This window comes from Colletotrichum godetiae, assembly GCF_030913485.1.
Source record: "Colletotrichum godetiae strain CBS 193.32 chromosome Unknown BDP55scaffold_27, whole genome shotgun sequence".
In the NCBI taxonomy this organism is placed as follows: domain Eukaryota; kingdom Fungi; phylum Ascomycota; class Sordariomycetes; order Glomerellales; family Glomerellaceae; genus Colletotrichum; species Colletotrichum godetiae.
The window spans coordinates 163519-186611 of NW_026851275.1; the positions used below are offsets into that span (position 1 = coordinate 163519).

At 50.1% G+C, this 23093-nt stretch overlaps 9 protein-coding genes across 9 annotated transcripts; 4 read left to right on the forward strand and 5 right to left on the reverse strand.

Annotated features, from left to right (window-relative positions):
• Positions 1 to 430: 430 nt before the first annotated feature.
• Positions 431 to 3403, forward strand: BDP55DRAFT_769566 (S-adenosyl-L-methionine-dependent methyltransferase; the record flags this gene model as incomplete). The annotated part of the gene is made up of 4 exons (XM_060581061.1): positions 431 to 799; positions 884 to 1359; positions 2554 to 2737; positions 2778 to 3403. The coding sequence occupies 4 exons, from the start codon at positions 431 to 433 to the stop codon at positions 3120 to 3122; spliced, it is 1374 nt and encodes a 457-aa protein (XP_060428114.1). The 3' UTR covers positions 3123 to 3403.
• A 1005-nt stretch (positions 3404 to 4408) lies between these two features.
• Positions 4409 to 5406, forward strand: BDP55DRAFT_729885 (uncharacterized protein; the record flags this gene model as incomplete). The annotated part of the gene is made up of 2 exons (XM_060579627.1): positions 4409 to 4545; positions 4632 to 5406. The coding sequence occupies 2 exons, from the start codon at positions 4409 to 4411 to the stop codon at positions 5404 to 5406; spliced, it is 912 nt and encodes a 303-aa protein (XP_060428115.1).
• Positions 5407 to 5697: 291 nt separating this feature from the next.
• BDP55DRAFT_729886 (transmembrane protein 6/97) lies at positions 5698 to 6497 on the reverse strand (the record flags this gene model as incomplete). The annotated part of the gene is made up of 3 exons (XM_060579628.1): positions 5698 to 5777; positions 5832 to 6224; positions 6422 to 6497. The coding sequence occupies 3 exons, from the start codon at positions 6495 to 6497 to the stop codon at positions 5698 to 5700; spliced, it is 549 nt and encodes a 182-aa protein (XP_060428116.1).
• A 328-nt stretch (positions 6498 to 6825) lies between these two features.
• On the reverse strand, positions 6826 to 8930 carry BDP55DRAFT_667973 (cytochrome P450). Its single transcript, XM_060575197.1, has 5 exons — positions 8599 to 8930; positions 7743 to 8546; positions 7361 to 7675; positions 7138 to 7304; positions 6826 to 7075 (listed from the first exon to the last, which is right to left on the reverse strand). The coding sequence occupies exons 1-5, from the start codon at positions 8647 to 8649 to the stop codon at positions 6916 to 6918; spliced, it is 1497 nt and encodes a 498-aa protein (XP_060428117.1). The 5' UTR covers positions 8650 to 8930; the 3' UTR covers positions 6826 to 6915.
• Positions 8931 to 10149: 1219 nt separating this feature from the next.
• BDP55DRAFT_555084 (major facilitator superfamily domain-containing protein) lies at positions 10150 to 11827 on the forward strand (the record flags this gene model as incomplete). The annotated part of the gene is made up of 5 exons (XM_060569452.1): positions 10150 to 10319; positions 10376 to 10382; positions 10451 to 10900; positions 10948 to 11529; positions 11579 to 11827. 5 exons carry the CDS (start codon positions 10150 to 10152, stop codon positions 11825 to 11827), a joined length of 1458 nt encoding a protein of 485 aa, XP_060428118.1.
• Positions 11828 to 12189: 362 nt separating this feature from the next.
• Positions 12190 to 14149, reverse strand: BDP55DRAFT_667975 (ligand-effect modulator 3 family). The gene is made up of 4 exons (XM_060575198.1): positions 13621 to 14149; positions 13471 to 13567; positions 12630 to 13416; positions 12190 to 12568 (listed from the first exon to the last, which is right to left on the reverse strand). The coding sequence occupies exons 1-4, from the start codon at positions 13713 to 13715 to the stop codon at positions 12309 to 12311; spliced, it is 1239 nt and encodes a 412-aa protein (XP_060428119.1). The 5' UTR covers positions 13716 to 14149; the 3' UTR covers positions 12190 to 12308.
• Positions 14150 to 14583: 434 nt separating this feature from the next.
• Positions 14584 to 18779, forward strand: BDP55DRAFT_667976 (uncharacterized protein). The gene is made up of 3 exons (XM_060575199.1): positions 14584 to 14707; positions 14765 to 18200; positions 18259 to 18779. The coding sequence occupies exons 2-3, from the start codon at positions 14827 to 14829 to the stop codon at positions 18662 to 18664; spliced, it is 3780 nt and encodes a 1259-aa protein (XP_060428120.1). The 5' UTR covers positions 14584 to 14707; positions 14765 to 14826; the 3' UTR covers positions 18665 to 18779.
• Positions 18780 to 18880: 101 nt separating this feature from the next.
• BDP55DRAFT_555161 (phosphatidylethanolamine-binding protein) lies at positions 18881 to 19842 on the reverse strand (the record flags this gene model as incomplete). Its single annotated transcript, XM_060569462.1, has 3 exons — positions 18881 to 19132; positions 19186 to 19467; positions 19525 to 19842. The coding sequence occupies 3 exons, from the start codon at positions 19840 to 19842 to the stop codon at positions 18881 to 18883; spliced, it is 852 nt and encodes a 283-aa protein (XP_060428121.1).
• A 2401-nt stretch (positions 19843 to 22243) lies between these two features.
• BDP55DRAFT_729892 (uncharacterized protein) lies at positions 22244 to 23028 on the reverse strand (the record flags this gene model as incomplete). Its single annotated transcript, XM_060579629.1, has 2 exons — positions 22244 to 22801; positions 22876 to 23028. The coding sequence occupies 2 exons, from the start codon at positions 23026 to 23028 to the stop codon at positions 22244 to 22246; spliced, it is 711 nt and encodes a 236-aa protein (XP_060428122.1).
• Between the last annotated feature and the right edge of the window lie 65 nt (positions 23029 to 23093).

The window sequence follows — 23093 nt, forward strand, 5'->3', positions numbered from 1 at the left end:
CACTGTATGGTGAGATGGAGACAGGGCCCTATAGGTAGTCCGCGAGCGGGTGTATCTCTCGCCGCTCGACGACGTGCCAGGATTAACGCCCCTTGATGAACCAGGGATGCTCCAACACGCGCCTTTCGCCATCGATCCAATTCGATATGCGTCTCGTTGACTTGAGCCGCCTTGGTCGAGCGGGACTGAGCAAGATTGAGCTTACCGGCGACTTATCGGAAACTTCCCCGGTCTCATTCCCAACCCACCAAGTGAGATCTTACTGACTTATATCACCGAGGCATCGAGCTATATCAGCAGGCAGGTCTCCTCTGAATTCTGAACTCTAGAACCCAACCCACATTGTCCAGTCTTTTCATCACTTTGACGTGCTTTGGGTGTCTCACACAATCACCTATCGTCAATGTTCATACCCTGAAATTTATGTATCATGACTACCACCACAACCGAGTCCGCAGGCCCCATGGCACCCATCTTCCGCTCCATGGACAAGACCATCGGCACACACTGGGAAGAGACCATGACAGAGATGAGCCGGACGATGATGGTGTCCCTCAACGCCCGGCTCCTCGCGCAGATGGGGCTGAGTCAGGATACGACGGATCCCATTGCGTTTTTAGACAGCGCGTGCGGGGCTGGACCGGCTACGCAGGAGCTGTTCAAGGCTGTGCCAAGAGAGGTGCTGGAGAAGAGCGAGGTTATTTGTGCTGACGGGTCGCCTATGATGGTTGAGTTGGTGGAGAGGAGGATCCGGGAGGAGGGGTGGGACGGGGCAAAGGCGAGGGTTTTGGATGCTATGGTAAGTTTGTTGTCTTTTCTATACCATTTGATCTATGATATATCCCTAATGACTTTGGCTATTGCTGATGCACTATTGGAGCAGGACTCTGGATTAGCTGAGAATTCACTGACGCACATCGTCATCGGCCTCGGTCTACATCTCATCCCCCGCCCTGACAAAACCATAAAAGACGTGGTTAGAATTCTCAAGCCCGGCGGCGTATTTGGCTGTATCACGCCTCATATCGACCACATAGGCTGGGTCGCAGACGTCAAGTCAGCTTTTGCTTCCTTCCCCTTCCACGCGCCGTTCGAGGAGAAGAACAGGGCGCAGGTTCACGATGTCGGTAGGTGGTACGATGAGCATTGGGTCCAGAGATATCTACAGGAGAACGGGTTTGAGGACGTTAAGACATGTTTGGAGAGCGGGACGGTGAGCGTGAGAGATGCGAGGCACTGGTTGGATGTTTTTGGGCCGGTGGTTGCGTTGATTGTGAGTTCGGAGTGGAGTTCGGAGTTGAGGGAAGAGCATGGGTTGGAGGAGCTGAGGGGGTTGATTGGGGAGCATTTGGAGGGTAAGTATGGGGGGAGAGGGTGGGATGTAGGATTTGCTTGTATTGTTGCTTCTGGTGTTGTTGTGAAGTAGGAATGAGTGTGTCTGAAAGAAGATGGACTCGGGGTGTTGTTTGTCTAAGCAGCTGCAGGTCTGAAGGCAAGACGTTGGCACAAATAGCTTAGGGTAGAATTTTGAGTACTAAACGGGCTTTAACGTCAGCTCTCACGTGGACATGAGGAGTTGTGTCTCATTTGGAGCAGCCTTGATGAAAACAGTTATTGGTTTTTGGTACGTGTGGTAGTGGTTGTCTTGATTTGAACAGTGTGGCGCTTGTTTGTGCGGCTTATGTCTCTGAAAACTAAACATCTGTTCTATGGTGTGCTGAAAACAAAGTTATTCCCTAGTTTTGACGGCGTGGCTAGAGTTGTGGGTTCCCTTCATCATTCGCTGATACACGGTCTTGGTGAATTTGGTCGTGTCGTACAGTAGCCGCATCTGGCTCAGGCCACCTGTGAGGGCGGCACTTCCTCCACAGGTCTCGACCATCTCACCCAGAGAGACGTGATATGTGGTGTCCTCCAAGGTGAAATCGGAATCAACGACTCGGTGCGGCGAAGTATTTCGTAGACGATGCCTCTCCTGTCCCAAGCCACCCGCTGCTCTCGAATTTGAGTCGAGATTCACCGAGACATCCCCCTTTGCAATGTTTTCAAGAACCGCAACCGACCCAGAGAGGTCAGACTATATAAGTGAGGATTCCGCGGGAACTCGTTATGGTTGCTGTATCTTCTCTTTACCTTTGCTGTTGACCCCTAGCTCGGAAGAGTCACGAGGTCTACCATCAACTTTCATGATGCTGTCACTTGCACGATCATTTGGCTTGCTTGCTATCCTAGCTACCTTTTTGCATGTTGCACCGACGCTGGAAAGACGTGCAAATAACACGACATAATGCAGCAAAATCCAAGGAGCTATCCTCGGCGCTGCTCTTGCCTGAATCACGGCCGCTCAGGCACTGGTGAACGCGTCCATCACGGATTTTGTGATTGTTGATTATTACAATAATCGAACCGGTGGACGGATTTACAATCGTGCTTTTGGGAAGCAGCCGGGCACAGACGAGCCTTACTATGTAGAGCTCGGTGCTAATTGGCATATGAGTCAAGCATCGGTCTGATGTGGTTTCCAGTCGGCTAAGGTACTTACAAGACGATTAGGGTCCATGGCACGGAGAGCGTAACTGAAGAGAATCCGGTTTTAACTTTGGTCAAGAAGCACAACCTGATAAACACACCTTCCAACTTTTCCAACGCTACGGCCTTCAACGAGAACGACCAGTTGTTCCTCAGCAACTTGACAGGCAAGGTTGAAGAGCTGAGTGAGTCGTACGAGAAGGCCGCCGTAAAGTTTCGATAACGACGCCGGCGAGATTATCCTCCAGAACCAGCAAGACCACAGTGCCCGTTCCGGTCTCGCAATCGCCGGCTGGAAGCCAGGCAGCGACCCGCTGGCTCAAGCTGTTCAATGGTCCTCAATAGACTTCGAATATGCCAATCCACCGAAGAAGACGTCTCAACAGTCCCCGGTCTTCAATGCCAACACATCGTTCCAACGCTGGGCTGATAAGAACAACCTTGTTCACGATGCTCGGGGGTTCGCCACATACCTCCAAGAGGAGGCAAAAGCCCTCTTGGAGAAGAATATCCAGGTGAAGCTCCTGCTCGAGACTTGCAAGTGGCGTACTACGAGGGTAAGATTGAGGGTGAGGCTGTGGTCGAGTGTATAAATAATAGGGGTGTATGCGTAAGGGAAGTTAGATATGAAGTGTTGAACGGGACGACTACCGATGATAAATATTCAAGGGTCAATGAATGAACTGCGCAGACCTTGATTAACGAGCTTGGCATAAGAGTCAAGAGGTACCTGGGTTTATTGGAAAGGTAGACGCAATCAATAGAGTGGCAGTACTAGACACTGCCTTCTCCTTAAGAAACCTGTAGTTACTGAGTACCTTAGCGAAGGCATCTTTGAGCTCTGGTTGTTCAACAAGACTCGCTCTAAATACTGGAACTTGGCAGCAGTCTTACCATTCTGAAGCTTGAAATGCAGCGCACGTGGTATTAAAAGTAAGCATGTGATGCAGTGCTAGTCACGAATATCCAGAGAGACATCACTAAGCAATACATTGGCCAATAATCGATAGGAATCCGGAAAACTCGTTCCGGACCAGACTGAAGTACACCCTTTAGGCTGAGTGTGTTGCCTCCAGGCCACCACGCCATCCTTCAGCAAGGATTTTTATGCTGAGAAATGTTAATGGAAACTCTGAGCAACGTTGGAAAACTTGGGAGAAAGCTTCTCTAAGGCTATGTGCTTGAACTATCTCCTGATGTTATTGGCCACCGGGAGCATGTTTGGAGGGTTACGCAAATGGCTCAAGTCTCTTTAGGGGTAGTTGGCTCAAGATTCGACGGTAATGGATAGGAAAAAGTATGGACGACTCTGCTGAGTGAACGACTCTGTTGAGTGGCCTCAATCTCACATAAAAACCTCATAGTAGAGCTCACGCCAACTTAGTCCATTGTTAAGAGCTACTTTAGTTAGTAATAGTCCTTAGCATCGGTTATTGTTACAAAGTCTTTTTGATAGCGCCTTCTGCTTCATACATTTGTTAAGTTGATTCTCCCTGAAGATGACTGGGAGAAGAAACAACACAACCTATGCTAGTAACACTTGGTGCTTGATTCGGTAGGCTTCAATGCTCCGTTGGTTGACATTATTATGGTTGGGTCGAATGACTGGTACCTGCGTCCACGTGACCCTTATCGATAGCTTATCCCCTCGATGCTTATCGGAGCCCAGCCGCAGCACGCCCGGAGCTCCAGCGACAGCTGTCAAATTGATTAGAGAACTCCAGTCGAACTCCGGGGAAAGCTGGCCCGGAATAGCTCCTACCCCCGTCGCGCGCGTTCCTCCGAGTCAAGGCAATGCCCCGGCCAAGCTGCTAGGACACTTTCTCCATTCTGCCGCTTGCACAATCACCGACGATTCCCTCCGCGCACACACATAATAATGGCGTCTCTCGCGCAATTACTCTTGGGCGCTGTCGCTCTTTGCGCTTTTGGCGTCCGCGCTGCACATCCCGAAGATGGCCTCCCTTCGTACCACTATGGCGCACCCATCCATGTGGAGTGTATGAACCGCAGCTCGTGAGTTTCTGCCCAATATTCCTGCTACTCATGTCCTCTAGCAGCTTGATGTCCGCCCAGACTACCTCCAGCTAACACCTCCCTAGCGAAACAGGCGAACACATTGAAGACTCCAACCACGAAATTGAATGGATTCCCTTTCCCTCCTGCGAAGAAACCAACAAGCCCCTCGAGTTCAACTATGGCCACGAAGGAGAGGTCAACTGCACCATCCCCATGGTCTCTGATCCCTTCTTTCACCTCCTCGAGTTCTTCATCCACAACGACGCACCCCTCGCTTGCCGCCTCCCTGCCCGACCCGCGCCCCACGTCGAAACCGTCGGCGAGAAGCCCTATGTGCAAGAATATATCCCTCTCGTCTTCGCCCTCGCCGGCACCCTCCAGCTGAGCCACCTGCACGTCAGCACTCACATGAACGTGCTCCTGCACAGCATGCCGAAACACCATACCCGACCACACGACTCGGGCGTCCTCGATTCCGGGACGGCGTACAGCACGAGTCCGTTGAGCCATATGGACGGAATATACACAAAGAGGCTGGTGATTGGCGACCCGTTGCCGCTGCGGTTGTCTGTCAGGTGGTTCCCGACCCCGAACCTGCCCAAGTCAGAGGGCCATGTGGAGTGGCAGGGCATGGGCGGGCACGTGTATGCGAGCACCGTTTTCTACATCATTACCTCCTTCATGGCGGGCGTGCTCGTTGCGTCGACATACTTTTTCGGAGTCGTCTTGCCCAAGAGGGTACGCGGGAGGGGCATGGGCGGCGCGACGCCACTCGGCTACGGTCTTAACGGTCTCAACGGTCTCAACAGCGTTGGCAACGGTTGGGGTTACTCCAAAGCGGCCAAGAGGATGGATTGAAAGAAAGCACCGTAATCGTTTTCGCGTCACGAGGAATCTGTACGATTTGATCCGATTCATGTATATCTGCTAGCCGCCGCCCCCTTGAGAGGCTTTTATGATGGATGATGGGAGTTTTATTTTGATGGACGAATTAAACTGGGATGGCCTTGACCTGTACACATGGACTGGGGAAAAGGAGTTTTGGAATCGATCATCTGGATCCGCGCACGCGCGGTCTGACGGGAGCAGGATCTGTAGTGATATCTTAATGGAACCAATACCTGCTTCAACAAGACCGAGTAGTCCCCTTTACTGCAACTTCTTGGTGTTGTCCACGCCGTTCACCCGCTTCAGGATGCGCAGCCACATGTCCAGTCCCATCAACGCCGCTTTGTAGGTCAGTTCAGCTCAGAGCATCCGTGGCAGATATCGATTACACTTACGGATTACCACCCACGGGCCGTAGAGGTTGAAGACAAAGACGTTCTTCTGAGTCTGGCTGTAAACTGCAGGATCCCAGTGGAAGACGTCGTAAATGCAGGTCAATGTCGTCAGGGCGCACTCGACGCAGAAAACCAGCACGGCAAGTTCAAATCCGGGAGTCGTGCCTGTACTTCGCGAAAACCTGTAGACCATCCAGGCTGCCATGGGCAGCTGGTAGACGATCTCGATGTAGGTGAAGAGCTTGAACCATGAGGGGAGGTTCTCGTGAGAGGCGGTGAAGAAGGGGTCATTGTACGTTGAGATGTAGAAGTCGCGAAGGACCTGAAGGAAGTGCAATGGCGATAAAGGAGTCGCGTAGAGAGCTGAAGGGTAGAATGGGACGAGGTCGACCACTGATGAGAGGATGGTTAGCTATAGCTCAGGTGAGGCGTGACGATGGACCGATGGTGCGTGAAAACTTGCGGCGACTGAGCAATCAAGATGCCCAATCACAGCACCAGTCTTTCGACCATGAGTCATCATGAAGAATTGATAGCACGTCGATAAGTCACAGCATAAATAGGCACAAAGTGATAGGAGTTGGACTCACAAAGCATGGCCGTTAGCTGGATGCCAGAGATGACGAGATACGCGCTGTCGCGCCAAGTTCTTGTCGAGACAGACATGATGGCGGCTACAAGTTCACACAGGGATAACAGAGCCTGTTTGGTTCCTCTAGGTACCCCGATTAAGGAATTGCGAATGCAGTGGGTTGGTGGCAGCCGCTTCACGATGAGCACGTCGCGTTGAGATGAGAAAAACATCAGGGGTGAGATGGTGAACTGAAATTCACGTCAGGTCGGCGCTGACATAAGCAGTAGTACACACCATGGGTGTAAGTGAAGAGAGAGGACGTTGTCAAAAGATATTTAGTGAAGATAACGCGAAAGTAAGGAAGGACTCGGAGGAAATGGCCTCAGGCCTTAAAAAGGAGAGAATGCAAATTTACGATTATGATTTTCTATTTGCATCGTACTTGATCTTCTAGCGCTGACCTTTTACAAACCCACGGTTTCTCGACACGAAACCTCTAAGTCGTGCACTCTATCGAGCTACTGGTGTCAAGTGCGCCTTCAAGGGACCCTTATCCCACAAAATGAAGACTTGCTGCTTCTGTGCCCAGTCTTTGTACTCCTCGTCAATCTCGACATCGAAATTCCAAATGAGGCGAGCAAGAATGAGTCTCATCTCAACATAGGCCAGACTAGATTACCTTGGTCAGCGACACAGTCCAAAACCCAAACCATAACAAGCGATGTCACTTACTTGCGCCCCAAGCAATTTCTCGAGCCAATGTGAAAGGGTTGAAAAGCCTCCCTGTTGTCTGATGCGAATTTCTCGTCTCCCATGAACCTCTCGGGGTGGAAGCCATACGGGTCTTTGAAGTACTTTTCGTTATGATTGATGGCCCACTGATGAATCGCCACGATGGTCTGATGGTGATATCGTCAGTGTCCGTGGGGAGTAAAGACTGGGAGATTTTACTCACATTCTCAGGCACAAACTTGCCACAAATATTCGCTCCGCCTTTGGGCGTGACTCTCGGCAGGCCCATAGAGACTGGAGGATATACTCTGAGTGCTTCGTCCAGGCAGGCGAGCATGTAGGTCAACTTGTTGACGGAAACCAAGTCAATCTCCTCTTCCGTCTTGAAAGTTGTGCGCACTTCATCCGTAAGCTTTCCCAGACAGTCCCTATTCATCAAAAGATAATAGGTGACCCCAGCTAGTAGCGTTGCTGTCGTTTCAGAACCACCGATGATAAGCGTGTTGCTATTTGCCGCGAGTGTCTCAAACGAGATATTCTACCACCAATCGTTAGCAAAGGTGAGAAGGGAAGAAGAAATAACAATATTGGATGAGTCTCCTTACCAACTCGTCCTTCTTCTTCAATAAACCCTCAATCAAGTCGGGTCTACCACCCTCCTTCTTGCCAAGCTCCATGCGCCTCTCCAACTTGGCCTTAGCCCTCGCCAGGTTATCGCCCCTAGCCTTCTTCGCAGCCTCCGTGGCCAAAAGTGTGAAGATAATCTTCTTTAGAAAGGGAAAATGTCCGGCAGTCTGCGCAAACACACCAAGTCGAGCGGACTGGAAGATAGCCTTGACCCAAGGATGGTATTCAGACTTCTCCAAGCATCCAAACGGTTCCCCGAATGCAAGATCTCCAATAATATCAAACGTGGTGAAATTGTACCAGGCCATCAAGTCAACCGGGTCCTCGTTGGAGCAATTCTCGTGTAGGCGCTGAATCATGAGGTCCACATACTTCATGATCAAAGGTTGCTGGTCGCGCAGACTGCGCTCACTGAAGCCGTGTGAGAGCTGTCGTCGGAGCATCGCGTGCTCTGCGCCGTTGGTGTTGACGATATTGATGGGCTGATCACCCGACGGGCGGTAAAACTTGAGAGCCTTTTCGAACGTTGGTGACCCTGCGGACCTGTGGCCCATGATATCTTTCCAGGCGTTGACGTTGCAATAGGCTAATTCATCAGGGGCGACGCGGACTACATCCCCGTATTTCTTGTGAAGCTCCAAGACGTCCATGGGAAGAGCACCCTTGATGAGTCTATGGCAGAAGGTCCATCTTGTCGCTCGCATGGAGATTGGACCTGGGTAGTGCCGAAGTGGATGGAGGAATAGGTTGTAGAATATGCATGATGCTGTATATACTGCGATCTGTGGCTGTCAGCTCGAAGAAGACTGGTTCATCCAAGGCAAGCATACTTACGAAAGCAGCACATGCCGTGATGGCGGTTAAGAAGTTATGTTGGAGTTCCATGTTGGTCAGGGTCGATGCAAAGAGAGTTTTTGTTGTTGTTGTTGTTGTTGTTGTTGTTGTAACTGGAAAATTATGAAGATAGAGGAATGTCTTTTACGCCAGATATATCATCTGCAAACCGTAGCCTGTAGGACGACAAGTTCCTGAGCCTCATGAACTTGCGACTTGTCGTTGATCGTTGATTTCCCTTGGCTGCGGCGCAATTCACCGCAAGGCTGAGTATGGAGATATCGAACTTGTTACGAGGGACATGCAATCAAAGTTGCTAAAATTTAACTAGAGTCGTTGTTAACACGGCCAGGAGTGGTAGCTCAAGTCTAATCCGAGAGGAGAACAAAGGAACCTATGATAGCGCGGCCTATACGGGCAAGCGAATCGTTGACAGTTACGAAAACGAGCTAGACCTAAAGGGAAACTCAATTACATCGACTGTTACTGGCTGATGCTGCATGGGCCTCCCCCTTGTTAAGCTTAGTTGTTGACCTCAGATGGACGGTAGCGGCACCATGCGTTCGTTTCAAATTCCGATCCGCTGGGGTGGTCTCTAAGCTCAATCTTAACTCCTTGCCGTAGATTACTCATCGCAGAGGGAACGGGCCGGAAACGGGGTTCAGCATGGAAAAGTTCAAGAACACAGATATAGCCCAGTTGTCGAGTCGTGGCTTTGATTACGCAGCTAGATGGCTAGACGTCGATCATGCTGATCATACAAATTCTTACTAGAATGAAGCTTCGCAGCGAAGAGTGCAGAGTTAAAACGCGATGGCTATGCTGTTTTGTGGAACAACGCGTCTTTTTTGTGCACTCGTTGTCGTTGTCGTTGTCGTTGTCGTTGTCGCACGTTCATGGTGGAGGGTGCGAGAACGAGAACGAGGTATGAATAGAACGGGAACTAGTCAGTGATCGACACTAGCAGCGGATCGGGATTTACGCCGCCTTAAAACGTATTGAGCATTTGACAGCAATAACGACACAAGGATCGATAGGCCCACCATTTCCCCAGGCAAATTAGTCCAAGTCATGTTCAGTAACGCGTATGTTTTCCCAAGATGTGGGACCTGGACAGGAGTCTGCTTACGCCGCTATGCGATAGCGATCAAGGGTCAGAGGATGGAAATCATACAGAGAAGCGGATTTCGAGATCAGGAATGAAGGAACTAAGGCAAGCGGAGTATCTCTGAAAACACGCAGTCCACTAAGAGTGCCACAAGTACGGCTCAATACGACTTGCGCGGAAACCGTTACCTTGTGTTAGCTCTGGTAATGCCTAAATCTCAGCTAGATCTACGTGATCTCTAGACTCTATCTAGCGCATCTTCTTTGTGAACTGATCTTACTTGATAACGCTCGAATCACTGCACACCAAGATCTATGACTGTCTTCCCTACAGCTGGACAAACAATCTTGGCACACAACGGTAAAATCAAGGGAACTACAGAGCCTCATTCCGCAGAAAGTGCACATCCTAAGGAACTACCAACAGAGCGTTCCCCAGCGAAAATGGTACCTGAAGATATACCCTCGGAGGTTACCTTGGGTGAAATCTCAGACGAGGACGACAGAAACATCGTTACTTGGGATGGACCAGATGATCCTCAAAATCCCATGAACTGGCCTGATTCTCGAAAATGGATCAATCTGGTCTTGATGTCTCTTTTAACTATCATTTCGTAAGTTTACCACTCCCACTTTACTGAAACCTTACCATTTTACTAACCCTTCCCAGCCCACTGGTATGGTCACTTTGCCTTCTTAATGTTCGTCGAACGTAACGAAACAGAGCTGATATTTCACAATCTAGGGCTCGTCCATGTTCGCCCCTGGAATTCCCAGAATCATGGCAGAGTTCGATAACAACGATTCCCTCATCGCAACATTCATCACCTCCGTATACTTCCTCGGCTTCGCCTTTGGACCTCTAGTGGTTGCTCCTTTGAGCGAGCTTTATGGCCGTGTCTACATCTACCACATTAGCAACGTTTTATTTGTTTCTTTTTGTGTGGGCGCTGCTTTGAGCACTAGCATCGATATGCTCCTAGCATTTCGCTTTTTGATGGGCGTCGTTGGTTCTGTCCCGACTACAATTGGAGTTGGAAGCATTGTCGATGTCATGCCGATTGAGAAACGCGGACGATCAATCTCGCTTTGGGCCTTAGGTCCTCTTCTCGGCCCATCTATCGGGCCTGTGGCGGGAGGTTACTTGATCCAGGCTGCAGGTTGGCGCTGGGTTTACTGGCTACTTGCCATCTTGGTATGTTGGTGAAGTCCTCACTTTGCGCACTCAGCTAACATGCTCAGGGTGGTGTTTGCAGCATTCTGGCGCTATTGATCATGCGGGAAACCTATGCCCCGGTTTTAATAGAGCGCAAAGCGCGGCGCCTACGCAAGGAAACCGGGAATCAGGCCCTGCGTACCAAGGCCGATCGAGATGGAAAGAAAGGTATCCAGAGAGCAGTAATCCGGCCCTTCAAGTTTCTCTTCATGACGCCTTTGGTGTCAATAATTGCCGCCTATGTCGGAATTTCCTACGGAATACTCTACCTGCTTATCGCAACGTTCTCTTTTGTCTACACCGACCAGTATCACTTCAGCGAAGGTGATGCTGGCCTGGCGTTCCTTCCAGCTGGGCTTGGAATGATGATTGGCGTCTTGACTTTCGGCAACGTCCAGGACTATCTTGTCAAGAAAGCAAAGGAGGGAATGAAGCCAGGCGAGAAGTACCGGCCAGAAGTCAAGATCACCCCCTGGTTGACAATTCCGACGGGCCTCATGATACCGATCGGGCTCTTCATCTATGGGTGGACGACCGAGTACAAGGTCCACTGGATTGTTCCTATGATAGGCGTTGTCATTCTGTCAGGTGGACTCACTGGGGTCACTGTAAGTTATCATCTCGATGCAGCGAAGATTTGGCAGCTAATGTTTTCAGATGTGTGTCCAAAATTACCAGATCGACTCGTATGAAAGATATGCGGCGTCAGGTTCCGCAGCAGTCACACTGTCTCGATCTCTGATTGGAGCCCTAATGCCGTTGGGAGGTTTGAAAATGTACGATGCTTTGGGATTGGGATGGGGAAACAGTCTTCTGGCTTTCATGTCTTTGGCGCTGATACCGGTGCCTGTTGGATTATATTTCTACGGAGGCACGATTAGGAAGAGGTTCGATCCTGTGCTTTGAGGAGAGTTAATGCGCAAACATAGGCATAGTAAGCAAGTGCAATCTGACTCATATGATGTGTATCAAAGTCCATGGCCTGTCCCCAAGCACATTCCCCAGACTCTTAGTGCGACCGGATGACACTTTACTCATAATCCTAACTATGCGAGATGTGTGGGAAAGAATGTATGGGATCGAGAACTTGAAACTCTGTTCCGCGAGTATTTCGAGAACTCGATTTCACCTAGGCTCTTCGCTAACAACCTAAGATGGGAAAATACTGCCCTGTGTGTGTGAAAATGTTGTCTTCTTGCATGTTGGTGCCCATGTTTTCAGCAACGCCTCAACATACAAAAGTAAATAGTGGCTGAATCATTTCCAAACTCATCATCAATATACCAAAACCCTCTATATACAACTCAAAGCAAACCAGTATAACACATTAAGAAACCCTGCACCCGAAATTTGCATCCCCCACATCGTGGTTCTCGTCAATGTCCGATCATCGGCTAGTTGTCCGCAGCATAGGCCCGTTGCTTCCTTCGCGCTGCAAAGTCTGAGCACCGTGCCTGTGCAGATAATCATGGTCTGCTAACCTGCGAGGCCGATATCGCAGAGTGAGCGCGGAGATGAAAGCGAAAAACATGCTGACAGATCCCATAGCTAAATAAGATCTTCCCAGAAAGCTATTGCGCCGTCCGATGGCAGATGTCGTAGAAATGATGATCGACTTCGTCCCACGATTCTCACGGATAGGATAGTCTGCATTTTAGGTGTTAGCGAATCATCGCACCGGTATTGAGATTAGTAATTGCAAGCATACGGGAAATGATCTCAAGACGATAGATGCCTCGTTCCATCACATCGTCTTTGTTGCGCATAGCCATCTTACTGAACGATGAGCCGGCAGATGTTCGCATCCACACCATGAAAGATTCATCTTCTGCGGGATTGAACATGTTTCCCGAATGGTACCCATTGGGGTACCTCTCTGCCCAACCTGGAGGAGGCACGATGATACTTTCGTTGGGCTGAGCGGTAGCCGGTATTTGGTATTTGCTCGGTTCATACAGCTTCTTTTCAACACTCTTGGCGATACCGACAGATGTCATGTTGTATGGAACGGTTCGATTTGAGCCACTTGGTATGCGTAGCGGATTCTCGAAAGTGTCGTTGAAGTAAGAGTTGGCTATCATGCCACAGGGGTACACAATCTTCTCCTCTGCACTGCCAGCAACGTTTCGTGATGCCACGGGGGCGCAATCTGAGCTTTTGATGTTGTCCAAGGAAACTGCGCCGCCTCTTAGTTGGTCTTTGTGGCGAGAATTGATATAGAGACGGTGATTTTGGTGGAAGTTCGTGAGCCGATAGTAGTATAGGACCGGTGGTTGCAAGTCTTCAGGCAGGAAGAACTCTATCGTGCACATGGTGTAGTTCTTAGTGACCCCGTCGAAGGTGACGGACTGATTTGATCGTTTCCATTGGTCCACAGGCTGACCCGCTGATGAAGCCTTGAAACGCTTTTCGACGTTGTCTGGTGGCATAACTTCGAGCTCGTCATATGATTCAATCTCGTCGCACTTTGTGTAGTCTATCCGCATCTCCCGTATCTACAAAGCTGTAAGCACGCGTCTTCAATACTCATTCACGTTGTCCCGGCCTACTTTGTCATTTTGCACCAGCCAAAATATTCCCAGAGCGAGGCAGACGACGCCAAGCGAAAGAAAGATCTTGATTGATGATTTCGGTGTCAAAAGCGGCCTGGGTACAAGTGTCAGGAGCTTCATCGTTGTCTTAGATACAGAATTACGCACTTCCACGCTCTAAGACGTTGCTGATTGAATGGTGTGGCTTTTGGTTTCCGCGGTTGCTCCAATTGAAGCGGATCTTCCGACTTGGATCGACCCATCTTGTTCGCTCTTTGCCGAAGCTGTGGCCTGCGTTCAAATCTGTTGTTTTCTGGTGGATGCAAATGACGGACTCTGTGTCTTTGAGAATACTATATGATCGTGGTGAATGCAAGTGTAATAGCTGATCGTGGTGCTTGAAAGCTTGAGGTTGAGATCAGGGATTTGCTCGGCAGGCATCGATTGTTGATATTTTGTCGTTGCTAAAGGAACTTGAGGAAAGTTTTGCATCCATCCTGAGTACGAGTTCTTGATGATTGTCATTTGCGGCGCTAGAACGAGGTTGCACTGTCCAGCCCGATGACCGTTACCGATTTAGCTCAGCCTGCGCCGGCACTCTGAAACCTTAAGGATGAGCCACTGCACACAAGTGAAACATATATTGACGTATTGAGTCAGTATAAGACTAGCTGTATTGCCCAGAGACATGTAATTCTCTGTCTCCTTGTCGATAATCTCGAATACTCCGATGACGATCTGACACATTTGAGATGTGGTTGGTTGAAGGGCGTCAAAACCTACGACTCGCTGTCGTGGGGCCATCTCGTACTCGGAAGCATCCTATTGGGGCTATGCTGTAAGATAGTGGATCGTTGCATCTGTAGCAGCTTGTCTAGGGTCATATTACTGTGATACATAGTGCCTCTTGTAGTCTTGGCTCGTTATCGTTTTCTCTTTCGACATCTCTGGGGCCACTGCATGGGCCGTGCTTCCCGGCCGCTACGGGTGTTCATCACCAACAAGGCGGGCGTAGATGTTTGACATGGCTTAGACCCCTTGGCAAATGCTGATCTCTGATCACCGTTGCGGTAAGATTGAGACTAAACCTCGATTCCAAATATACTGACGTCGATTCATCTCCAGATTAGTGAAAAGAATCTTGACATATGAAGAGGCTATCTTGACGAAAGCATCAATGACACAAGACCATCATAACTCGCACGACACCAGCAAAGTCAGCAAATCAGTTCAACAACATACAGGCTGTCCACTGGTGGGTTGGATCTTGCTCTTGGAGACGCCTTCACCAGGCTAATCATCCACCAAATAGACAGACCTCTACAAGACTTTCGATTATACTTCGGCAGTCAACGATTCTCTACAGAACCCAACATGGGTCTCGGAGGCGTCAAGTCTTTGCTGTCGAGATCCCGTGTGCCATCATCTCCCGCCGGTCGTCGCATTCCGATCCGACTGGGACAGAAGTTCACATTACGGGACGAACACCGCGGCAAGCCATACATTTCAAACAGTATCAAGACCTCCAAATACAATGTCTTTGACTTCCTTCCCCGGCAACTCCTTTTCCAGTTTTCGAGACTGGCTAATGCCTACATGCTCATCATCTCCATCTTGCAAATGATCCCCGGTTTCAGCGCAACCGGAAAATACACGACACTTATTCCTCTGGTCATCTTCTTGGGACTCATTATATCAAAAGAAGGGTACTACGATTGGAAGAGATATCGCCAAGATGTGGCAGAGAACAACCGAAAGGCTATGGCTCTTCGAAGTGCCGCGACTGGAGCTAAGGGCTTTATGCCTGCAGGACACCAGTACTACGAAGGTTCAAATTCGATCGGGCATCAGTGGATGAGCATCAACTGGAAAGACCTCCGGGTGGGAGACATCGTGTCCCTATCAAGGGACGAAGATGTGCCAGCGGACATGGTGCTGTTGCACGCTGACGGCCAAGAGGGAGTGGCCTATGTCGACACAATGGCCTTGGACGGCGAGACAAGTCTGAAGTCCAAGCAAAGGCCGGCAAAGCTTCCTGAATGCGGCACGATCGACCAAATCGCTTCCTCCAACGCCGAAGTTCTTGCTGAGGACCCCAACGCAGATCTCTATCGCTTCGACAGCAAGCTCACAGTAGACGGTTTCACGTTACCTCTCACTGTCAACGAAGTCATTTATCGAGGAAGCACAATACGCAACACGACGAAAGTTATCGGAGTCATCATCAACACAGGGGAGGAATGCAAAATCAGGCTGAATGCGAACAAGGAGACCAAACCTAAGCAGCCGGCACTGGAGAGAATCACCAACTTCATTGTCGTCTTCCTAATGTTTTACGTCCTAATCAGCTCTGCTGCGACTTCGATGGGTTATCTTGCTTGGAAGAATTCTGAAGAGGACCATGCTTGGTATTTGTCTGGCACATCGGTTCCCTTTGCAGACATCTTTGTCGGCTTCATCATCATGTTCAACAACGTCATCCCGCTATCGCTCTATGTCGGACTCGAAGCAACCAAGCTGGGCCAGATGACCCTCATCAGCAACGACTTGGAGATGTACCATGACGAGACCGACACCCCTGCGGGAGTGAATACAACCAATAACCTCGACGACCTTGGCCAGATCAGCTATGTCTTCAGCGACAAGACCGGGACCCTTACGGAGAACATCATGAAGCTTCGAAGGCTCAGCATCGCTGGAACGAGTTGGCTTCATCAGATGGATTTACCAGAGTGCTCGGCAGCGAATGTCAACTCGAATTCGAACTTAACCACCGAGCACATGCTTGAGTACATCCGATCGAAGCCCAACACTTTCTTCGCTGCCAAGGCCATGAGATATATCTTGGCTATGTCACTTTGTCACACCTGTATTCCGGAGAGAACTGACGATGGGAATATCGACTTCCAAGCTTCGTCTCCTGATGAGTTGGCACTGGTCAGAGGTGCGCAAGAACTGGGTTTTCTCGTCGTCCAGCGATCATCTCAGTCGGTCAGTGTACAGATACCCCATGCCGACGGGAACAGCTCGTGTACCGTCTTTGAGATATTGGACGTGATTGAGTTTAGCAGCAAGCGCAAGCGAATGACCGTAGTTCTTCGTTGTCCCGATGGGAGACTGTGGCTCATCTGCAAGGGAGCCGACTCCATAGTCTTACCCCGGCTGCGAATGGCCCCGGCAGACATAAAGAGCACCCGACACAGCAACGCCGAACCGCTCAAGGGTGTGACCTCAATGCCTTCGCGATGGAGTTCAAGACGGTCGAGAATTCCGGCTGAGACCATCACCGAGATCAGAGAGGATGATGACCGCTCAGTTTATAGTCAAACATTGGGAGACGTCGACGATTTCGGGATTCGGCTCCAGCCGCAACGACCGCAGAACGATCCAGCACGCGACAGAGAGAACAGCCAATCTCGGTTCGGATTTCTGGAGGGATCTTGGATTGCTGACGAGGCTCGGAGCGTTCGCGAGTGTTTTGCCCACATCGACAACTATGCCACCGAGGGACTGCGCACTTTGGTGTACGCAGACAAGTTTCTCGACCCCGAAGAGTACAACAACTGGAAGCATCTTCACCACGAAGCCGAGACTAGTCTCGTGAACCGCCAAGAACGCATCGAGGAAGTGAGCGAGCTGCTGGAGCAGTCGCTCGATCTTGTGGGAGCTTCTGCAGTGGAGGACAAGCTGCAGATGGGGGTTCCGGAGACCATTGAGAAGCTCCGACAGGCTAACATTAAGATCTGGATGCTCACTGGTGACAAGCGAGAGACGGCCATCAATATCGCTCACTCCACCAGAATTGTCGGCCCCGATACTTCTCTCTTCATACTGGACGTAGAGAAGGGCGATCTTGAGTTGCAACTCACTGGCATTGCGGACGAGGTTCAGTTCGGTCTCCCGCAGGTGTACTCCGACCCGACTCGCTCGCACACGGCAATTGTGATCGACGGCGAAACCTTGACTGCAATTGAAGATCCATCCGCGATTCGACTGCGTCGACTATTCGTCACAATAATGACCAAAGTCGACTCCGTTATCTGCTGCCGTGCATCTCCTGCCCAGAAAGCTCTGCTTGTTGCTGAAATCGGCAAAGGCCCTCAGAAGAAGTCACACTGGTACAGTTGGCTTAGCCCGACCTTGAACAAGCCCTTGACTCTTGCCATTGGCGATGGTGCTAACGATCTGGCCATGATATCTGCAGCCAATGTCGGTGTGGGAATTTCTGGCAGAGAAGGTCAACAGGCTGCCCGTGTGGCGGACTTCAGCATCTCTCAGTTCCGGTATCTGTCTCGGCTGGTACTTGTTCATGGCCGCTGGAACTACTACCGCACAACACGATTCATTGTGGCAACGTTCTGGAAGGAGACTTTCTTCTACCTCCCGCAGGCACTTTTTCAAGAGCAAACCGGAGCCACGGGTACAAGTTTGTACGAACCGGGAAGTCTCACTTTTGTCAGTTTCTTCACCGCAGCATGCATCCTCGTCATTGGAACTTGGGAGCAGGATCTACACTCGCGGACTCTGACGGTGGTTCCGGAGTTGTTCAAATACGGACAGAATGCTGAGGGTCTCAACATGTCGGTGTATTTCAGTTGGTTCAGCAACGCGCTGATTGCGGGACTCATCGTCTACGCCGGTGCTTGGGCGGGTTACATGGACTCTGAGATGATCGACGATGACGGGTTGTATGCCCAAGGATTACTGACCTTCGTCTTGTGTGGAATCTGGGTCAACATCAAGCTACTGTGAGTACATCTGGTCACTAGCCTTGAGTTCGACTCTAAAATTACTAACTCGAACCAGAGTGATCGAGCTGCATTACAAGACCAGAGTTGCTCTCTGGTCTATCGTTGGCAGTCTCGCGGTCTTGTGGGCTTATTTGCTCATCGCTGGCGCCATCTCTTCCCCAAGTTCCGGTCCTTATTCTGTTCACGGGGGTCTGACCTTAGAGTTTGGCAGGGATCAAGCATGGTGGTCCACGCTAATCATGGTATTGGCGGCATTACTTCTGATGGAGATGGCCACGAAAGCACTGAGGCAGAGCCATGTTCTGCGAGCTTGGCTGTCGAGGTGTTGGTCCTCGAGCGGAAGAGTTGATGGCAAGGGCGGGGGTGTCAGGGAGGGCTTCAACGACTGGGAGCCCCGCCTTTGGCAGGAAATGGAGAGAGACCCGAGTGTGAAGAAGGTGTTGCATGGTCTCGGAAGATAATGATGGAATGGAGCTGGTCGGGACGTTTTCGACCTCCCAAGGAATCATAGCCTTAGGTAGACTTGAACTGATTGAGGTGACAAATATGTACTGGTTTGAAATTTACTAGCACCGTACGTAGCGATTGAAACTATGGATTTTGTTTACTTTTCAAAATATCCTCGTCAATTGCACCGGCGTATCTCAAAAGCCCTTACCCATGGCGCTGACCTCGTCTTACATCCAGGCAAACATTGACGCCAGCAACGTGATAAACATTACCACGGACCCTGCAGTCACAACAGAGGCAGCGCTTCGGCCATTTCCATTATTGTTGTTGTTGTTGCCGCCGTTGCTTCCGCCATTGTTTCCTCCGTTATTTCCGCCGCCATGGCCACCACTGCCCCCATTGTCCTGGGCCATGTTCAACATGAAGTAGGTTCCGCCAATGGGGCGTCCGAGTCCAGCTTGTTTACGGAACTGCGAGATCTAGGAGAGGTCAGCTTAGAGCCAGAATCACTGGGCTTCGGTCAGCTACTAACGTTGAAATTCTTTCGGTTCATCTTATCAACACCCATGGCGTCAAAACCCATCTTGTTCAGCTTCTCAGGCTGGACGTAGAGTAGGTAAACATATCGATGCATGCCGCTTCCGGCCTTGGGCTCAGGTGCCATGTAGTCATTGAAAGCAGGAGTTGAGTTCTTCATGATCATCGCTGAAGCAAGAACTTCAGATTTAGTCTGCTCAAGCGTGAAGTTGCCAGCAAGGTAGTGCCTCATGTTCCGCTCGGTGGGGCTTTCGCGTGTTGGAGAGTCGGGCCCAATCTGACCAACATCGTTAGAATTATTCGAGCTTTGCAGTCCGTAGTGTGATGCACATACCATGTAAAGAACGAATCTGGAGTTCCGAGTGACGTTCCTAGCCTTCATGATGTTCTCGACGCTGAATTCGAATGGAAATTTGGTTTCCTTCATCTTGAGCTTGGTTCCAGGCATCAACAAAGCCTTATCGCCGTCGCTAGCTTTGTAACCGGCGTAGAAAGACACCATCGGGTCGAACGAGCCCATCACATCTGGAACAATGCCAGCTTCCATGAAAGCTTGGCGGAATTCAGTTGTGGACATGCTCCTCGGTGGCATATCATTGTGAGCAATTGCCACAGCGGCGAGTAGGGCCGTGATGCTGATGATGAACTTCATGGTGGTCGAAGTATGGACTGTGCTTATGGTCCTGGTCCGTGGAATGAAAAGAGAATGGCAATCAGCAGAACTGGCGTCCAGCACCTGTGGGATTTTGAAGTTGAATTAGATGAGAGAATGAGGACGAATCGGGCGCTCTGGTAACTCTCACCTCGCTGGCTAGGTTAGAGCTAACGGACGTGGATGATCTTTATCCTTTGGCTAGTTTACTCTCTCCGTTGTCCAACATCCTAGCATCACGGAGTCACGGGCCAAACAGTAACCCATCATACCCTGGATTCATGAATCTTCAACTGCGTAGGAAATCCAAACATGCTCTCAGATGAGACAGAAAATGTGAGGCTGTTTGGCTCATTGAGCTTCCCGATGGAGCTTTTCTCTGCCGGACGTGCGCGGGGTTCCCTTTGACTTTCCCGCACAAAGTTTCAGGACATTGGCTCCCCCTTGCTTACGATTGGATAATTCTTTGGACGGGAAGGAACGAAGCTTTTGATGAAGCTCAAGTTGTTGTCTACATGACCCTGGGAAGATCTTCACCTTATCGTATGCCGAGTCGCAAACCTCGGAGAAAATGTCACTGGCCATCCATCAATCCCACCGGACGATCAAATGATTGCTTGGCGAACTATACCAGGCAATTCTGGCACGTTCGACACAGTCTTGAAAAGGAAACGGACTAGCGACTCTGAGTCAAGGGTCGAATGAGAACAGACAGTAACTGTGTCACTACTGTGTTTCCATGCGAGCACAGAACGAGCCTCATTGAGACCCTTGCCCTCGAGATATCTGGGCACAAATTCGTGTCCACAGAGGTGTCTTGATATTGGAAATGACAGTGAAACATGACAACAAAGGCGAAAGATAGAATTTGAACTCAGTGTTGAACTCGGAATCGGGATGGGAAAGTGTGGTCGGCGCCGGGTCTGATTCGCATCCATATCACTCCGCCAAAAAGGGTTGACGCCGGGTTGAGCTCTCAGCCCATGATTTTGGAATGCAACAGGAAGCTATGAACCAGGTCTCCCATAGGATCGCAATCACGGCTCGGGGGGCGCCGACTTATTATGGAGGCTAATAGGCGGGAGTGTCAATAGACCGATCATCAGTTGGGGATGATGCTGGGTGATTTCCCCCTGACCCCTCAGTAGGGGAGAGGGGCGTAATAAGCGAGCGAAGCCAAATCCACGTGCTCGGGTTACAGTGACATCCCATATATCCGTACAGCCGTTCGAATTTGCTTTGCGGTCATGGAGCAGCTTTTCCTGAGAGGGAAACAAGAAACGGAAGCCGAGGTGGTTGCCTCCGGATAGAAAGAACGTATCCGACGTATTGGATGCCAAGACCAGGAAGGTTCCGTTTCAGGGCGCCAAGAAACTATCAGCCGATCTGAAAAGTCTTGGATTTCAGTCCGAGACAAAAGTCGCAGGTCTACCCGATCCGCAACCGAGTCATTGTGAGAAAGTGGTAGGAACAACCGGATGTTCAAGTATTAAGTGAAGTCGCCAGCTTATAATCAAGCTATCTAGAGATGTACACCCATAGGCAGTGTGACAAGCAATGATGAGAAGAGCCAGAAGGACCATGAGCCAGTGCAACTAGCGATAACGCTAGCGACCTTGACGTGAAGAGTTCAGTTCTCAACCTACCTATTCGTTCATGGTATCTTTACTGAGTGATTCCTACAGTACTTAAACAAGTGCCATAAGGGATGGCGTCAAGTCTAGACGCTATGAAAAGTTTACGTGGAGTAAGCATTGACCCGCATGGGTTCTCGACGCCATACGCGTTCCGAAAGGCGGAAAGCAATACCGGACATGACAAACCGGCAGCGATTTCCGAGAGAGCCCCTCGAGTCTATCTCGTCCCGAGTTGCGCAAAGTGATAGCCTTAGACTTTGCTCACAACAGAGAAATTGTTCGCACAAGGACTCGCACATCGCGGAGCTGATAAGTTGTCAAGCAGCTTTCCGGTCTGGGCTATGGTTAAGCCTCCCAAGACAAGTAGACTTTCTAGCTGGAAAAAGTAGACGGAAGGCCTAGAACAAAGCCATCACTGACTTACCGGTGCACTTAGGAGCAAGCTGCACCTGCAGAATGACGCCATGGCTGCAAGATTGATTTCGGCGGGAAATTCTGATTCTAATTCACGCTGATAATTCGAGGCGCTGAGGCATTTAGAACTGCCCCCAGTCGGTAATAGCAGATATTTTCCATCGCTGGAGGGTGTAAGATTGAGTGCCTATAGGTTTTTCCAAGCTAAATTTGCGCTGCATCTATACTGCTCAGCATGAAGATAAATACCTAGGACATTGATTTGCTAGGCTTTGAAAAAGCGCTGAATAAATCCCCTCAACGCACTTCCGCAAGCTTATCTCAACTTTACTGACCCCTGCCTACGTCAATCACGCGACTGCTAGTTGACTGATCCCAGGCATCTTATTGATCCAAGCGTCCATCTTACCTTCGACAGCATCCACGAGCCATCGAGCTAGTGCGCCCCGTCTTAGACTTGTTGTCCACCCCTTTTCTCCTATCGATCCAGTGAACACCTCAAGATTCCGGTCACGTCTCCAGCTATCGTCATCAGATTCTCCAGGGATCTGTGCTATACGAAAGAGAGTCCAGTCAAGATCGTGACCCTCTTTACTGAACAAGCGAGCGAGATTATGCATATTGCGGTACACAGCGCTATTCAGAAAAGGCATTATGATCGTGATCATGGTCTGAAAGAACGTCCATTGGTCTTCGGGCTGCTTGATTGAGATTGTACCCATGGCGACAATTCGTCTGACGCTGTGTTGCTTCATTGCTGGGAAGACGCAGTTGCGGTAGATGTCGGCGTAAAGAGAAGGGTCAATGTGCTTGTCGTTGATATTCGGCCCGAGGAGAGATATGACTACGGAAATTCGAGCCATTGCTGAGTCTAGGGCTTTCGTGTCGCTCATCTCCCCTTCAATTATCTGACAAACAAGTTAGTTTCAACGCGCTCATACTCAGTATCTGGGGAGTCTCTAGACCTGGAACCATAACAAACCTCGAGGAGAGAGCTGGATGCCAAGTCGTTGGGTAGTTTTGAGGGAGATCTGGCTAGTAGGATAGTTGCATGGTTGCGATGAACAAGCTCTCGCAACAGGCAAACACCTGCTGGGCCGGTTCCACCAAGAACTAGGACTTTCTTGCCTGACATTATGTGAGCATGGAATTTCGAATTGACACTACGACACTACGATAAGTCTTCATTGAGCAGGACAC